This window comes from Alnus glutinosa, chromosome 2 (assembly GCF_958979055.1).
Source record: "Alnus glutinosa chromosome 2, dhAlnGlut1.1, whole genome shotgun sequence".
Taxonomy (NCBI): Eukaryota; Viridiplantae; Streptophyta; class Magnoliopsida; order Fagales; family Betulaceae; genus Alnus; species Alnus glutinosa.
This window is the reverse complement of record NC_084887.1, coordinates 18,468,516-18,487,479: the sequence shown is the minus strand read 5'-3', so window position 1 is coordinate 18,487,479 and position 18,964 is coordinate 18,468,516. Positions and strand designations below refer to the sequence as shown.

The 18,964-nt window shown below is 36.8% G+C and overlaps 2 protein-coding genes across 4 annotated transcripts in view; one reads left to right on the top strand and one right to left on the bottom strand.

Annotated features, from left to right (window-relative positions):
* Positions 1-4,313: 4,313 nt before the first annotated feature.
* On the bottom strand, positions 4,314-6,525 carry LOC133860330 (protein FAR1-RELATED SEQUENCE 5-like). Its single transcript, XM_062295957.1, has 4 exons — positions 6,447-6,525; positions 5,954-6,343; positions 5,337-5,803; positions 4,314-5,228 (listed from the first exon to the last, which is right to left on the bottom strand). The coding sequence occupies exons 1-4, from the start codon at positions 6,523-6,525 to the stop codon at positions 4,314-4,316; spliced, it is 1,851 nt and encodes a 616-aa protein (XP_062151941.1).
* Positions 6,526-12,286: 5,761 nt separating this feature from the next.
* LOC133861447 (tobamovirus multiplication protein 1) overlaps positions 12,287-18,964 on the top strand; it is a 28,620-nt gene continuing 21,942 nt past the window's right edge. The window contains exons 1-3 of one of the 3 annotated variants that reach the window (XM_062297242.1): positions 12,287-12,637; positions 16,698-16,748; positions 17,905-17,938. In XM_062297242.1, the coding sequence (XP_062153226.1) occupies positions 12,521-12,637; positions 16,698-16,748; positions 17,905-17,938 (202 nt within the window). In that variant the 5' untranslated portion in view covers positions 12,287-12,520. Of the gene's footprint in view, positions 12,638-16,697; positions 16,749-16,911; positions 17,088-17,904; positions 17,939-18,964 lie in introns of those variants that run through there. The other 2 variants (XM_062297240.1, XM_062297241.1) reach the window with 2 other exon arrangements.

The following is an 18,964-nucleotide window of genomic DNA, read 5'->3' as shown; positions in this document are numbered from 1 at the left end:
CGACTTTTCCTGAGTTGGAATCTGCACAGAATCTTCCTTGAACATTGAAATAGCCTTCTTGTAGCTTGTGATACTGAAACTTGTCATATTAAGGCCATTTCCATATCAGAGAAATAAACTCTGAATATTTTGAAGATTCTGGAATATACGGCATCCATGTGAAAACAGCAACATTACATGATAGTGATTTTGTCAGCAAAATGCAGCCAATCAAAAACTAACAATAGTGACTATAAATCTACCATTCAGAAGGCTTGGAGGGCAAAGGTGACGGTGGCTGATAAGTGGAAAAATGTTAGTAGGAAGCTCAAGGGTTGTCAACACTCCTTGCAACAGGGGGTACGTAAAACGAAACATTAGACTGAGGGGCGGATCCACCAGAAAACTAGTGACCTTGCTAAGCTCCAAATGAATGCCTCTAATCAGACTATTGAGGTAGAGAAGCAGATTAAGGATGAATTGCACATCCTTTTGGAAGAAGAAGAGTTGAAATGGCGACAACGTGCGAAGGAGACTTGGTTAAAAAATGATGATCAAAATACAAAGTTTTTCCATGCAAGTGCAAACCAATGAAATCGTAGGAATCTGATTTCTTAGATCATTGATGGATATGAAGTTCTTTGTTCAACACAGAAGGAGATTGAGCACGGTTTTATTCACTATTACTAGGATCTGTTCAACTCTTCTAGGCCTCAGAATATAGAGTTGTGTACTCAAGCTATCCAAAGCTTGGTTACGGCACCAATGAATCAGTGACTTATTCCAGAGTTTACTGTTACAGAGATCAGGCTTGCGTTCCACCAGATGACTCCTTTCAAAGCCTCTGGTCCTGATGGTTTCACAGCTGACTTCTATCAACATAACTGTGCGACAATACAGGATGAGGTTTGCAGTGCCATCCTTTTATTCCTTAACTCTAGTTGGGAATCTGGATAACAATATCAATTCCACAAATATTGCCCTCATTCCCAAGTTAACCAATCCAGTAGTTGTATCAGATTTTCACCCTATTAGTCTATACAATGTACTTTATAAGATCATAGCAAAAGTGCTAGCTAATAGACTAAAGGAGTGTCTGCCTCATATTATTTCTCCCCAACAGAGTGCTTTTATCCCAGGCTGGCTTATTACTGACAATGTTTTAGCTACTTACGAAATTCTGCTTTCTATGCAAACACACATGTGGAGTAAGGTGGGTTTCATGGGCATCAAGCTGGATATGAGCAAAGCTTACGATAGAGTGTAATGAGATTTTTTGGAGATTGTCATGTAGAAAATGGGTTTTTTTGAACAATGGGTTAATTTGGTTATGTCTTGAGTTAGAAACGTGTCTTATGCAATAGTGATTAATGGCCAAACAGTGGGGGATATTAAGCCTAGCTGAGGGCTTCGCCAAGGAGATCCGCTATCACCATATTTATTTCTTATTTGTGCAATGGCTTTAAGCTCCCTTTTACAGCAAGCTGAGCTGAGAGGGAGCATCACTGGGGTTCCCACGTCAAAGCATGGGCCGAGAGTTAGTCACTTATTATTTGCAGATGACAGCCTTCTATTCTGTAAGGCTAATTCAGTGGAGTGGAAGAGGCTTATGACTATCTTGGAACGCTATAAAGCAACTTCTAGACAGAAATTGAATTTGCAAAAGACCTCTCTCTTCTTCAATCGAAACATTGATGCAACTAGAAGACAGGAAATCATCTCCCTTTCTGGGTTACAGGTTACTTAAAGGTATGATAAATATCTTAGTTTACCGACATTGGTGGGGAAGTCTCGTTCTCAAGCATTTCAAAACATCAGAGATAAAGTCTAGAACCGTCTGAATAATTGGAAGTTAAAGTTTCTTACACATGCTGGGACATAAATTCTCTTGAAGGCGGTTATCCAAGCCATACCCACATACAATATGAGTGTCTTTAAACTCCCCCAGAAATTGTGTAAGGAGAGAAATGGTCTAATGCATAAATTTTGGTAGGGGCACATGTAATGTCCAGGACATTTTGTAATAACTATAACACGAAATTTGGGTAAATAATTAATTTAAGTTAAATTAGTGTCTTTAAAATACAAGAGAATATTTTTAGGTCCAATGAAAAAGAAAAGAATTAAAGAATTTAAATAAGGAAATAGAAAATAAAACAAAACAAAATATAAAAGAAAATAAGTAATTAAATATAATATATATATATATATATATATATATATATATATATATATATATATATATATATATATATATATATATATATATATATATATATATAAAGTAGTAATTATATATGAGAAATGATTCTCGTACACGATTGTTACAACAACTCTACAACAACTTACGTGGAAAGTAAGCTTTTAATCGTTTTTTTGAATTTTTCTTTTCTTTTCCGTCAAAACCGGTTTGAGGGGAAATGAAATTTCATTTCCCCCCAACGCTGAACGCACCCCCCCTCTCTCTCTCTGAATTCTCTCCGTACAGTCCCCGTCCCAAATCGGCCTCTGGCGTCCATCCCCGGTCCTTCACCGGAGTTATCCTCCTCCGTCTGTCGGAAACCGCCGCCCGCAGCCCCTCTCTCTCTCTCTGGCCGGATCTGCCTGCTCCGTCCGTCAGAAACCGCCGCCCCATCTCTCTCTCTGTGGCCAGATCTGCCTGCTCCGTCCGTTGGAAACCGCCGCCCGCAGCCCCTCTCTCTCTCCCGCTCGCTACGGTGCCGGTTGTCCCTGTCCCTCCGGTAACTCTATTTCTCTCTCTGAAATTATTGGATGGTGTGGGTATTTTGCTCAATATGCTCTGATTTGCTTACCAAAAGAAAAACTTAGGACAAATGTTAATTCAATCTGCTGATTATTTTAGCAAAACTGAGGTTTTGGCTCATTCAAGATGAGATTATTGTAGAGTGTGTTTTGCAATGATTTTGCTATTAGGGTTGACTAAAAGTGCCTTTAGGGTTGATATGTAAAATTCTGGTTTTCCATTATATTTCCAAAAGAAATACCATGTTGGATTGCAATAGTAGATCAAACTTTCATATTCATCGCTTCTGTACCTCCAGTTTTTAGGATTTTTCCAACTTTTATTTCTCAAACAAGGGAGTTTTTCATGTTCACTCTGAGGAGACTCAAAGCATGCTTGCTTCTTTGGAGTTCAACACAGATGATTGGACTTGAAAACTATCAATCTCACATATGTTTCAATCCTATCTGCCTGTGAAGCTCTGTGTTCGTAAGAAAAGCAATTTTTTTGTCAGGAATTTCAATATCAAAATTTGTGGTCACCTATATGGCTATATATTACCCATCATTGATTTCTTCAAGGTTTCAAAACATTAGCCAGGGAAGCCATTAATTTGCAACAGATGACTTTCGATATCAAGGCACAAAAAAGAGATGGCATTGGTTAAAATTGAGTGGACATTAGTAATTGAGTGGTAATTTTGGGTTTGACTAATTGACACTCGTAGGTTCATATCACTACATATGTAGCTGATTCCTACTCAAAATAGGGTCTTTAGCCCACTTTTTGAAAGTGAATCACACAACTCACACAAGCATTAGTTATGTGTTATACAAAATTTTGAATGCATGGTGCATGAAATTGAATCAATTTATGTTTGACTCCCTAAGCATTTGAAACATTCCTTGTGTTCTTTTGTTAATTAAGACATTGAGTTTCAAATGTGAGTGTTTTTGCATTCAAAGATATGCTATTGATTTTTCTTTTTTGATCATTTATTTATTGGTTTGTGCTTCCATCCACAAACTTTTATGTGCTTTGCTTGAGTTGCTTGATGCACTTCATTTAGGTTATGCATTTTTTTTTATTCTCTCTCTCTCTCTCTCTCTAGCAATAATAATGTTAATTTTATTCTTACATGTGAATATCTGGAGGAGTTTTGGGAGTTGTCATCTTCATTAGTATTGAGTATTGGTGAATATTGAACCGAACAGAGTAGTGCCAATTTCATATTTACTGAGTAGTGCCAATATTTTTGTTTGCACATTGTTGAACAGATGGCACTGAAATGCCTTTGTCGTCTTGTTATTTCAATTATTTAGTTTATGCTTTTACAAGAAATAATTAAATTTAATTGTTTAATTGTCTAATAGTTTATGCTTCTACAATGATTATTATTATTTTTTTTTTTGCGTAGGCCCGAAAAAATGTCGGTAAATAGTGATGCGTCTAGTACCCCTCCATTATGTTACTGTGGAGTGCATGCACGTTTAAGGTACTCATGGACTAGTGACAACCCCGGAAGAAAGTGGTACGGCTGTATAAAGTATAAGGTAATTTTAAAATTAATTAATTGTGATTTATTTTTTCGTTAGTAGTTTATGACATTTATTCTTATGTTTTCACGCAGAAAGCTGGAGATTGTGACTTTTTTAAGTGGGCGGATAACCAAATGACTTCTTATGAGAAGAGATTGGAGGATCATATAAGAGACATTGAGGAAGGGAGACGCCTTTGTCATGTATTTGTCATGTATTTGGGCATGTGGATTATCACCAATGGCATCATAACTACTCTTAACTTTCGAGTACTCTCGCTTATTATCTTTCCTCCATCTGTCAAAAATATATCTTTGTGGCAAAGTTGTCATTTTCTTTGTCCGTAACACGGAAAGTGAATGCTTACATAAGATGCCTCTTACTTCAAACAATGCACATGTGCACTTCACTTCCAATTCATCTTCATTGAAGTAAACAAGAAATGTCTTTTCTATTAAGTGATCTCCAATGGCAACATATTCAACAACTTCAAAGGTAGAAATCGCACCTTCACTTTTGAGAAGAGAGTTATTACAAGACATCATTTTCACAAACCGCTCATGTACTTCTTTGAACTTCGCATTTGTGTAAACAACTTGAAACTGTTTCTCTAATTGCAAGGTGCTTATACATGGGATTGTGTGATTGAAAGAATCGAAATCAGCACGTGCCTCACTCTCGACCATTCTCCTTAAAGCGTTATCATATTCATCAACAAATTCTTTCAATGTGGTTCGTGAGTGCACGTAACCATCAAAAAATGCATTCATACTTTCACTTCGCTGTGTAGTACTCATTCTCGCCCAAAACGTATCTTTCATATATGCCGGCACCCAAAATGTCTTATCCATATATAACTCATTCAACCATGCATTATCATGAAGATTATACTTCTCCAGAAGATCTTTCCAATTTTCCTCATATTCTTCACATGTTTGAGAGTCATACAAACATTTATTTATGGCACCCTTAATGCCATCAAAATTAGCATGTGATCCAAACTTTTCAAGCAATTTTTTCATAATGTGCCACATACAATATCTATGTCGACTTTCAGGAAAAACAATAGCGATTACATTTTTCATAGCTCTATCCTGGTCTGTCATAATTGCTTTAGGGGCTTGGCCATTCATGCACTCCAACCAACATTTAAACAACCACACAAATGTGTCTGTATCCTCTCTTGAAATTAGTCCTGCCCCCAAAAGTATAGATTGACCATGATGATTCACTCCTACAAAAGGAGCAAATGGCATGTCATATTTATTGGTCAAATACGTTGTGTCAGACGTAATAACATCTCCAAAGAAATCATACGCTGCCCTACTCCGTGCATCAGCCCAAAAAACATTTTGTAACCTACAATCATCGTCCATATCTATTACGTAGTAGAAGCCACTATTCTGCTTTTGCATTCTTCTGAAGTAATCACAAAGTGCTTGAGCACCACCTTTACCAAGATTGAGTTCTCTTGCCTTGTTAATATAATTCCGACAATCTCTCTCTCCAAAGGAAAGATTCTCAAACCCCCCACTTTCAACAACTAATGAATTGAAATTTTTACACAAACGTATTCCTGCTCTGTCATTTAGCTCAAGCCTTCTTTTCGCAGCATCACTAATTTTCTTATTGCTTCTAAAAAATCTCGCTTTGCCCGGGCTTAACGAATGATTATGAGTCAACTCAACTTTACTCAAAAACCACGTTCCATCATCACATAAATTTGCACAAATCCTGGCACCACACCCTGTTTTATTTGAAACTGGAATTGGCTTCGCACAATCACTTGTTTTAGGTCGCTCTGCACCTCCACGAGTACATATAAGCATTAAGTAACCTTTTCTACCCTTCTTTTTTCTCGAGCTTCTCTGCGCTATACCAAACCCAGCTTGCTTAGCATACTTCCTATAATAAGAGCAGACTTCGTCTAATGAACTAAATGTCATTGATTCTTTCAATTCTTCAACTTTCTCATCATCCTTTAACACCACAGGTAGTACCACATTTTCTTCCTCATCATTCAACTCTTCATCTGAAATAAATGTCATTAAATCCTTCGACTCTTCAAATTTTTCACCTATATCTATCCAAAAAAGTATACAAAATGTGTTTATAAAAAAGCCTAGAATAATAATAAAGAAAAAACAAAACAAAACTATAACTCAAACAAAAGTGAAAAAACTAACCATTTTGACGGTCATCTTGATGGGTTAGATCATCATCAAATTCACTCTCATTATCCAATCGTGAACTTGAAGAGTCCATTTAGAAAAGTGCTATATTAAAAAGTAATATAAGTTAATTGAATGAAAAAACTAAACTACATAAAAGCTAAGCTAATAACCTTAAAAGCATGTAATTTGACAATATTATACAAATTAAACTACATAAAGGCAGTCATAGCACTAGCTTTTTAATGCCTTCATTTTTCCTCATGGAAGTCTGACAATAAAAAACCATAGAAACCGCGAGTATTTCCTCATTGTACAAAAGATGGGGCACTTTTCACTAGACATATAATGACATTGAACAACTAATACAACAATTGTTCATAAAAAACAAAAAATAAATAAAAATTGTTTAGGATCTACTCAAACTTAAATAGACAAGGATCCAGGCAAAGTCACATATGATGCCTAAACCAACCAGACTTGCGAGATAAGTACATTCAGATTTACTAAAAAACAAAGATAGAATTCTGCTGTTTCTTTAGTTCAGCTCATATAATAGCCACCACAGCAATAATCATATCAGCCAAACAAATCAAAATGACAGTGCACATTATGGTGCTAAATATTATTCTCAACAAGAGTGTCGGGTACAAGCTAGTCCAATTTTACTTCATAAAACTAATTACCCCTTAACTGCAACAATGACAACCAACCTATGAAAATGTCACATAAAAATATGCTAGAATAAAACACAGAAACATATAACAGAGAAAATCACTAACGCAATGACTGAATTAATTAGTAAACAAATTATGTCAATTGTCATGCTAAGTTCCAATATTGTACCCAATAATTCTACCAATATAGCAGTCAGCAGTATAACAAGCAGTAACTGCACGCATCAGCAGCAGGTTGGAAATTCATCAAAGACTATGCAGTGTCAATAATGTGGATTTAAATACATGACTTGTCTTATTGGCAATATAACACTGCATAACAATAAAGTGAATATGCATTAGTAAGAATAGGCAAATTTGCCAAAATTTTGGTTAATACTCTCACATATAAGCCCCAGAATTTTCTACAATGTCATAGTGAGATACACAATTGTAAAATTAACGTCGATGTGGCATCACAATTTTCTAGATGTTTAAACGTCTACCAGTGAGTCAAGAAGTGTGTCAACCACAAATCCAAATCACCCATTCGGTTTTTAGCTTAAAACAAACTCATAAATTCTCACAATATTCATTCGGCCATTAACAGAGGAAGAGGAAACCCAAAACAACCCCAAATTTTTTTCAATAAATTTACACCCATTCGGTTCCTCACTTCCTCTGCCGGAAATCCTCCACAAACCCAAAAATTTCTCAATACCCATTCGGTGTTTCTAAGAAAAATCCTCCAAAACAAACTAAAAATGAAAATCAAAGCATTACTTACCCAAAAACGAGTTCCTCCTTGTTTGGGTACCGAGACAACGCCGGATTTTCAAACTCCCTTGCTTCACCGGCGTCGGGCCAGGAACCATCGGCCTCCGGCGACGTCGACCGCCCAACGATGGCTAACCCACCGAGGAATGTATGCAATTGAAAGGGGTTCGGATTAGGGATCCGGCCAGAGAGAGAGGGGCTGCGGGCGGCGGTTTCCGACGAACGGAGGAGGGAACTCCGGTGACGGACGCCGATTTGGGACGGGGACGGACTGTACAGAGAGAATTCAGAGAGAGAGAGGGGGGGTGCGTTCAGCGTTGGGAGGAAATGAAATTTCATTTCCCCTCCAACCGGTTTTGACGGAAAAGAAAAAAAAAATTCAAAAAAACGATTAAAAGCTTACTTTCCACATAAGCTGTTGTAGAGTTGTTGTAACAATCGTGTACGAGAATCGTGTACGGAAAAGCTTACTTTAGAAGAACCAATGCTCCAGTTGAAATAGAAAGTGATATTCCTATTGTCCTTTTTGCCACCCTTGTTTTGTGGAAGGCACCCCCACCAGGTTTGTACAAAACTAATTGGGATGCTGCTATTGTTATAAAGAATGTGCATATAGGGGTATGTATAATTGCCCGTGACTCTTAAGGGCAGGTTGTGGCCGCTAGCAACTTTACTCTTAGTGCTCAGGCAGATCCTCTTGTTGCTAAGGCTTGGGCTGCTTCCCATGCGGCTTTATTCTCCAAGGAAGTTGGAATTATGGATTTAGTTATGGAGGGAAATGCATTGCAAGTTGTCAATGAGATCAATGAGGAGTCTCCTTCTCTTAGCCGAATCGGGCACTTCACTGAAGGTATCAAGTCAGAGCTCAAATCCCTCCGTTCATGTAGTGTTATTCATGTGAAAATGGAGGCCAATTCTACTGCTCATATTCTAGCTAAGGCAGTTGTGTTTCATGTTCGAGACTCTATATGATTGGAGGAAACTCTACCTCAAGCCTTTGACATTGTTCATAGGCAGTCTGTATGTCCCTAATCTTTTGACCTTTGGATCTCATATTTATAAAGAGGTATTCTATTATTATTATTATTTTTTTTTTTGAAAAAAATTAAAAAAAATAAAAAATAACTTCAAAGCACTTCAAACACGTAGTTACTAAACACCTAAACAGGTTTTTAGTGGCACTATTTTTTTGATAAAGCTGGAAGACAAAAGTTTTATTGATTAACAATTTATTTTCCAATACAATTTCAAACAAAGCCCGGATCGAGGAGGGACCAATTTAAAACCGACAGACAAGAATGTTTTCTAGGGTTATGGAGCTTTGTGTTTTTTCTTGTTTTTTGTTTTTCAGGCAGGAAGGCTAACACGAGACGTCTCATAGGGAAGCAGCCTCTCTGTCCATATCGCCGACGAAAGTTTGACTGAGCTTTCTTCTTCTATATCTACTTTTGAGGTTAGATCTATGTTTTTCTGTCAGTTCCTACAAGACACGCGCAGTTTCTCTTCCGATGTCGGCTTGTGTTGGGTGCTTTCTGTAATTGTTTTTTTCTCTGTTTTTTGAGTAGTTTTTGAAAGTCTGTCTGTTAAATTTACAGATTTTATTGGACTTTTTATGGCTTGTTAGCTAGATCAGCCTTATTTTATTTGTTAGAAGTACTTTATTGTTAAAAAGTGGCTCAAATATCTGTCCTTTTAATATTTGTTTATTTGTAAGAAGCACCCAATTCAAAATTTTTTAACTTAGTGTGTAGGGTGTCGATGTGTCTCTATTTATTGTATTTGCCATCGGGCCTCTTCAGATTAATGCATGGTAGCTTCGGTTATTTTGTTAATAAAAAAAAATAAATAAATAAATAAATAAATAATAAAAATAAAATAAAAATAAAATAAAAATAAAAATAAAAAATAAAAAAAGAAAGAAGAAGAAGAAGAGAGAGCGCACGTTGCCCAAACAAAATCGCATCTTACAATTGTAGATGGAATTGACGTTTGTGGCCCAACAGAGCACAATTCCAAACAAAGCCCGGGTCGGGGAGGGACCATATAAAACCGACAGATAAGAATGCTTTGTTGAACATTTGAAGTCATGAAGAGTCAGAAATTGGCACGTGGCCCAACACAGAGACAAAAATAAGAAAAAGAAAAAGAGCACGTGGCCCAACAAAATCGCATCCTACAATTGTAGGTGGAATTGATGTTTGTGGCCCAGCAGGCAGCAGAACTTGAGTCACGCCGCGTCTCGCACAGAATGACATGATTCGGGTACCAATGATCTTTCGGATGTTAGATATTTCCCTTCCATGAAAGGAAAGTTATCTTTTTGAAAGATTTATTACATAAATATCATACTAATTATACTAATTGATCATTTGAGTTTGGATTAGAAAAGATCTCATAAAATGGGCAATTTAATTCTTATTGCTTCTACTGAATACTTCACTCCAATTATCGTGTCACAGGTTATATGCGAGCGTGATTTAAGTTTTAAGATAATATAAATGGTTAAATACACATTTGATCTTTATGTTTTGAAAATTTTATTTTTTTAGTTTATAATTTTTAATTTGCATTACAAATTATATTTCAGTTTTGAAAAATAACCGAATTAGTCCATCAATCAAGTTTTCCATTAAAAAAACTAATGGTTCCCACGTGTCAATCTCTGAGATTGAAACATGACAATACATTAAAAAAAAAAAAAAATTAAAATTAATTAAAAAATAATAAAATTAAAAAATGTGAAAAAAAAAAAAACAAGGGGATGGCTCTTGGTCGGTTTTGGGGTGGTTCGGCCACTCCTTGACAAAAAAAAAAAAACAAAAAAAATAAATAAATAAATAAAATAAAAATTCAAGATTGATTTTGGCTCTTGGGGGTAGCCGGACCACCCCCATGGTGGGCAAGAGGTGTGGCTGAGCCACACCTTTGTTTTTTTTTCTTTCTCAATTATTTTTTTAATTTTGTAATTAATTTTTAAAGATTTTTAATTTTGTATATAGTGCCACGTGTCAACCTCAAGTGACACGTGCACAGACCGTTAGTTTTTTGACGTATGAAGTATTAATTTGGTCTTTTCTCAAAATTGAGATACTATTTGTGATGCAAATTGAAACTCAGAGACTAAAAATTAAAGTTGTCAAAACTCAGGGACCAAAAATGTGTTTAACCGTAATATAAAGTTATATTGATTTTACAATCAACCTCTAGATTTAAAGCACATACTTGAGATTATAATTTATGGGATTTTTTTTTTTTTTTTTGTTATTAAGAAATGAGTTACCACAATGCTTATTATTATTATTGATCCAATAGTAGATGAAACTGTGACAGCATGAATGGTAGTAGAATTTTGTAGAAATTTGGAAATCCAACAAGTAATTGTAAAGAGAGATACTTTAGAAATTGTGCATGCTTTACGGCATGAAAGTTCTTGTTGGAATTGGTATGACCAATTAATTGAAAAAATTTAAAACAATGTTGAATGGTCTTCAATTATGGTTTGTAGGGCATATTACAAGGGAAGCTAATGAAGCAGCTCACTGTTTAGCTTAAGCAACTATTCACCAATTTATAGGACGGAACATGTGGATGCGATTATTGGCTATGTCCGCATCAGCATAATGCGATTATTACTTTTAAATTTCCGGATGATGCGATTACTAACCGCATCCGCTTGGTTGTTGTAGTTATTATCTACTATTCACGTATTAGGTAATCGGCCTTTTAGACCTATTTTATTTGGAAATATAGAGACCATCGTAGAGATGGTTGATGGGACATTGGGAATACAAAGACCGTCGCGAGAGGAAGACGATAGTTGCTTGCTCTTGTTCAATTAAAGTATTGCGTCATAGTGTAAGCGTAAGTATGTTGTGAGACATGAGAGAAGAGAAAAGAGAAAAAAAAAAAAACCTAAATATAACCTTATACTAAATTCAAAATGGCATTATTTTGATGAATTTATTATATACATAGGTAGAAATATTAACAGCATCTGCATTTTCTAGAATTATTATTTGTATTCATATATGCGAATAATAATTTTTGCTAACCGCATCCAGAAATTTTGATAACGGATATTTGTGGTTAATATCTCCTCCCCACAAATTTCTAGAAAATAATATGGAAGGAGGAAAGTTCTGTTTTTATTCAAAGTATTGTAATGATTCTTACTGAATTACCCTAACGAAAGAGTGAAAGTTTTCTTAGAAAAAAAGAAAAAAATGGAAATACAGCAGATGAGTTGATGTTATATAATTAGTATTGTTTTTGAAATCCCCTTGACGAATGACGGTTGGGTACATGCCAAGATTTTTCAGGATTCAGTGAACAACTGGGGGAGGAGGCGACCAGTCTAGCACAGCACCAAACCCATTCTTGTTTTTAGTTGTTTATAAATATATATATATATATAATAAGCCACCGATGCATCAATGGCCAAAGTCTTTGTTAATCGTTATTTGCCAGAACCGATACTGGACACATTTCTCAAATCAAACACTCAAAATTCCTGTCTTGTCCGACCCCAAACAAGTCAAAGCAACACGAACTCTCGCGCTCTCTCTCTCTCTCTCTCTCTCTCTCTCTCTGTGAGTTCCTGAGATAGCAAGACATAGAGGTAGGTCTCTGAGTTGCCGTGCGTTTGGCAAGAATAAGATGGTTTTGTTGGAATCAATAGCAGAAGCCAAAGGTTGCTTTCCTAGGAACTTGCTGATTCTCAATATTGCTCTGGCTTCCATCAACGGCTTTCTTGCTACCATTGCATTTTCTCAGGTGTCTTTCGCATACCCTTTTCTTTGTAATCTCTATTCTTTGTGTTTTTTTAGCTGTATTAGGCTCTTGATGAAAATGGGGTTATCTTCTACTTCTTCTTCTTCTTCTTTTTGGTTTTTCTTTGAGCATCAGTTTGTAGAATATCAGAATTGGTGTGCGTGTATCTGTCCTGATTTTGAATTGATTGAATTAAGTAATTATATAGAAGCAGTTCTCCTATGTTTGGTTTCTGAGAAAGAAGAAGAGAGTGGACGGTTTGGAATTTTACGAGAATTTGCTTTGAGGTTTGTAGTGGTGAAGCACTTTCCATTTCTTTCATTCTATCTTGTGTGGGTATTAAACGGAGCATTAGACTATTTCTTGCCTTGTTGTTAAAGAATGACATGAGAAGAAAAGAGTATCTTCTCTTGATTGAAAACCAAGAAGCGAACAGCGGGTTAGTGGTCTAATGGGAATTTTGGGTATTGGTAGACGACTTGATTCTTCAAGATTTGTGTGAATGGTTAACAATTCTGCTCAACTATCAAAAAATTGAGATGGGACTTGAAACCATTATGCTTTCCATCAAATACAGAGCAAAGGTGGCACTTACTGTATTTTTTCATACTAACGTCTTTTTTCTCTTACTTGGTAACTTATGTTGTTAAGGTGAGCTAATGGAGGTGTCTTTAGCCCTTCACTAACAACTTTTCTTTTTTCCCTTTTTCCCAATGAAGACTCTATGTTGCATAATTTGGAGTGTTTGATACAATTGTGCATTTGTTAAAAGATATCTAGAATGCATTAGAACTTTGGAGTCTTCGACTATATGGTTCATGGCAATAAGCTGTTGACACGCTTGTTATACTTCCATAAATGAGTAAAGAGATTCCTTTTACACACGCAACGCTATGGTTTACATCCTTCCTCTATTTGTTTTGATTGTTAAAATTTGAACCTAATACCGATATTGACCCCATCCCAGCCCTTTACCACCTGAGTGATGCCTAGGATCAAATCTATAGTTTGTGTTTGAAGGAGATGCCCCAGAGGTCATTCATGCTATCAACCATCTCAATATCAGATGTTCCCTCTCTGATCTCTTCCATTTGTACTCTGGACCGGAATCTGTTCCGGCGTTTTTTGAGTGGGACTCTTTTGCTTTGGCGTCGTCTGTGCATGCCTCTTCTTTCCCTTCTACGCACGTATCTGCGCTTTCTTTCCCTACCACTTCTATCCCTTTTGCGCAAGTCTCTGGGCACGATCCGGAATCTGAGGTGTTTCCTTCGAATCCGGGCATCGTTGTTGTTGGGTCAGATTTTCCGAGGGCAGCAGCGTTGGGTGAACGGCTTCGGCTCTCGCTTCTTGTGATGTCGGAGTCTGGAGTGCCTATCTATCAGTTGGAGTCTAAGTCGGTGTTGAGGTATTCTCGGAAGTGGAAGGATGCGCAGCTTAACAAGAGCTTGATTGCTGAGTCTTTGGCGGCATTCACTTTCTCTCCTCCTCCGTTGGGTCCTCTTTCTTCGCCTCCTATGGAGACCGTGGCCGCTAGGGAGCCTTCGGTCAGCTTTGTTAGGTGTGGGTTCCTTCTTCCCCGCCATTTTAGGTGGGAGGATCTTCGAGGGGAGGTGATTCTAAAGAGGCTGTTGGTTCTCTCGGGGCAATGTTTGATGTTAAGTTGTGCCTTCAAGCTATGGAGATTTCCTTTGAGGGGAACAAGAAAGGATTTCTGAATGTTATGGCTCAAGTGGTTGAGGGGCAACGTCTTGAGGTCCCTGTCTCCACTCCTAATACTAAAGAGAATAGAGAACTTCATAACCTTGAGTGCGATATCAATTATGATGCTAGGAGTCTTGGTTCTACTCGGAGTAAAAGCAAGAGGGCTTTGTTGTGATGTAATATTGCTGAGGGTTTTTGGGCTGGTTTTTACTGGGGTTTTTTGGGAATTTTGTTGTGGTTGGGTCTTTGCGGGTTTTTTTCTTGTTTTTTTGCCCTTTTTGTTTTTGTGTCCTTTTGTATACTTCCTTTATGCTCAGGGGTGCCTACACTTTTTATAAAATTTCTCTGATTACCTATCAAAAATCTATCTCAATATCAGACTAGCTAGGAGTTTCCCTTTGATTTCTGATATTACTAGTTCCACTTGTTTTGTTAGGCAAGGGACTTTCAATTGGGTGAGTAGAAGTCCTAGTAACTTTGGCAATTGGGTTAGATAAATTGCCATTTAGATGCCAGTCCTTTTGGAGAACTTGTACCAGAGCAGTACTCCTCATTGTGTAAGGTCACTGACTTATGACAATCGTACCCTTCCCTTTGGTTTAGTCTAATGGATATTTCCAAGGGGGGGCATTTGCAATCTACACTCGGTCTTTCTATTGGGCAAATTTACTTGATTGTCAAATCAAATGAGGCATACATAATACCCAATCAGATAAGACTTACATAAATTTTCTATATGTATATGCGATTAAGTTCCATGGATCACGCCAGTCATCATAAAAAGGGGTTTGAACCTGGGATTTGATGACCATAACAATTTAGTTTAAAAAACTTGTATCCACATCTGTGCTTATAACTTTTCTAGAAATTATTATGAATGTATTGAATGCTTGAAACTCATGTTTTGCTGATGTTAAGTACACTTGTATCTCCTGAAGTAGGTCTACTTGCTTTTCTATTGTTGACATGGCATGCATTATGACTGATTTTGCAGTTGGAACATCATGTATGTCATGTACAATTGAATATTCCTTTTTCCACTTTGGCCGTATGATTCTCTAATTGACATTTGTTTTTAATACTGGCCAAATGTTTGCTGCATACTGGGTCTGTATCCAAACAGCACCTCATTGGCATTTGTTTCATCGATGTTTTGAGATGTTGTAAGGGTTTGCACATTTTTTTTTCTAAGCAAATAAGGAAAGGGTTAAAAGGATTAAAACACTGCAAAAGGGGTGGGCTCCCCAACATCAGACCCAACAAGAAAATTACAGTGCATGGAGTACAAGCTAAAAGTAGGAAATAGGCAATAAAATGTCCTGGTCCTCTCACTACAGGCCACAAAAAGCGGTTTAAACACCAAGTCAGAAAAAACGGGTAGCTTTAACCCTACCCAAAATCCTGCAAGGTAACAACAACACCACCTGGAAAGAGTCTGTTGAAGAAAAAGCATTGTAAAATCAATAGGATCCAAAGAGGAAAGATCACTTCAGATTTTGGTCCAAGAACCCAAGTAACATAAAGTCACAGAAACATAAAAACAGCAAAAAACCCAAAAAATAATAGCTTCGGCAGCAGGCGGGGTGAAGGACGGAGGCGCATGGGAGCTGACCGGCGTGTGAGATCCACGCGCTAACGCGTGGATGTCGGAATGAGCATCGGCCGGTGGCGATGGGAAATTGGAATGCCAGTGGATGCAGTGAAATGGCGTGTTGTTGGCTAGGTCTGTCGGATGAAAGTAGATCTAGATTTAAAGAAATCCAATCTTAAGGCTACCGACACGGTGGAGGAGGTGGAGCTCGTGGCGGAGAAGGAGACTGACACAGTGGTGGAAATTGTTGCCGAGGTTGTGATTTTGAGCGGGATAAGTCGCACAAGACGACGGATAGAGCTTCATGAGAGGTGAAAAGGGCTAGAGAAACCTCTAGCCAAGCAGTAACAATAGGAAAAAGCTTCATAAAGAGAAGAGGAGGAGAGGAGGGAAGAGATGGTCTCCTCCCTCCTCCCAGCGATGGCTAAGTTTGGAGAAGAGAAGTTTGAGTAGAGAGAGAATGAAGCAAAGTTTGAGTAAGGGTTTGCACATTTAACATGGAATTTCTTCTCTGATGCTTGTTTCTTTTTCCTTTTCTTCTTAAGATATATATATATATATATATATATATATATATATATATATATATATATATATATATTTTAAAGTTTTTAGTGTTCTTCCTTGGTACATATATATTACAGTGGCCAATCAGTCCATGTTATTGGTGTTATATGGTAGAGCATGCTCATTGTGCTGAAAGTGTTGTTTTGTTTAATGTCTTCCTTTGTTTCCTGTCTTGTGATGTATCATAGCACTTTGTTTTGCCAGCTAATCAGGATTCATATGCGGAATCAACAAAATGGATGGACACGCCAAAAAGTAAGTGATGCCTTTTGTCACTTCTCGGACTTCTTTAACAGTTAAAAGAATAAAAAAGAACCTTGACATATAATAAAGTATAACAGTTTTAGTATATTGTAAGCATTTTGAAGTATAAGCTGGACTGTTGTTAACTGCAATTACAATTTCCACTTCTGGCAGTACATAGGAGGAACTCTATGGGCAGGTAGTTGAAGTGGGTAGGGTGGGGAAAGTGGTGATAAGTTGAAGTGAGGTTGGGGTCTGTCGATGAGTATTAGAAGGGCTTGGGAGGCAATCTTCATCACTTTTGAAATAGGTGATGGTGGTGGAATGCAGTTTTGGCATTACGTGTTTACGGTATGCCCTTTGAAAGTAGTACTCTTAGAAATTTCCTTATTATAGTGCATAGAGATGCAACATGGAGTAGTTAAATGCGGTTGTCCAAGTAAAAGATATGCTAGAATGCAAGGATTTTTAGGCCATTGCAGGATATAGGAGCTTTAAGTTAGTTGTTTTTTTTTTTTTTACTTAATTTATTATATTGTATTAAAAATCATGGTGTCGTTGATAAGATGAGATGGATGTTTTCAGATCTTGAAAGTTTGAGGTGGGGATTGGGTGCTGTCTACACTTGGGAAAGAATTTGGCAAGTGAAAATTTACCAAAAGTGTCCTTTTGAAAATTATAGAGTTCAGTTTTGAATATTTACTGGTTAGTGAGTAATTTATTGTTCAGATTATTATTATTTTGGGTTAGGTTGGAATTTTGTTATTTCTTCTTACTTTTTTCTTTTTGAAGTCGTTATTTCTTCTTACTAACAAATGTCTTTTAGTACATGTAACTACAGGTAATTTTTAGGAGGATTTTGTTGAGTTTCTTTCTTTATTTGTGCACTAGTCTCTATTTTGTGACATTTTATGTTCTCGGGTTATATTGCCACAGTGATAAATTGATTTTTTATTTATTTTTTTCCTGCTTTTTTCTTTTCTATTGTTTCTTTTGCTTTCAGCTCTCATATGTTGGTACTATTTTATATGTATCAATTATTATTATTATTATTATTATCATTATGTATCATTAATATTGTTATTATAATTCTTATCATTTGATATGAATTATGTTGTGTTTCACTATTTAGAAATACTCTTTTACGATAGTGAATGTTACTTTGCAGGTACTCCATCTCATGATTGGCTCTTCCAACTTGGGTAAGGCTGATGTTATGGTTCACATCATGATAATTTGCCTTATGTAGTATTTTATCAGATTGGTTCACACCATGGTTCTAAACTCTAACGCTGGTTAAATTGCATAATATTAGAAGTATTCTGGAATTGTAGAAATGTTTCAAAACATATTCTTGAATAGATTAATCATATGTGAAGCCTCATTTTCAAACTAAGCATCAATCATTTTAAAAGTATAATTAAATTTGTGGCAATTAAGTAGCATGCTTAAATTTTCCACTCTAGTATGGTCCAACTTTTGATGCTCATGCTTAAATTTTGGACTTGTGTTCTCCTTTTCCCCCCTAATTAGGGGTCGCTCTTGTTTACTTATTGTGTACTTGAGCTGTGCCCATCTACAGTTTCTATTAAGATTGATTTACTTATAAAAAAGGTTGGTATCAAAACCAGCTTATTAACACCATGTGGTATTGGAGTATTACAGTGCAACTAAAGCATTGATGAGGATGTTAGGGATTTGAGTGAAAGAGATTGTGATATCCCAAATTGTGAAGTGCATGGATAGGTTAAAGTCTCATATTGAATGTGTAGATTGCGAATGCATTGTATCGGTATGTGCTAAGTCCCTCAGTGTTGTGTACTAGGTGGAACTGAACTATATAAATGATTTCAAGAGATTTAATAGTTATTAGTCTTTTTGGATTTATAGTGCATATGTGACTGACACTTCCTTTGGTTGTGATGAATCAACTATCCTTTGTGGGGCTTGTGGCGTGAGAGAAATTCTAGGCTTTTTGAGGATGTGGAGGTTCAGGTTAGGGCTCTTTGTAGAAATGTGCTTAATAGCCGCTTTGGGTTGGAAAGAGATGCTTGGTGGAGAGGTGTGATAGATTCCAAGTTTGGTAGCATGTGGGGTGGTTGGTGCTCCCGGGAGCTTGTAGGGGCTTTCGGAGTGGGGTTGTAGAAAAATATAAGGAAAGGGTGGGAGACCTTCTCCGGTTTTACCAGATTTGAGGTGGGGGACGGGGAAAGGATTAGATTTTGGCA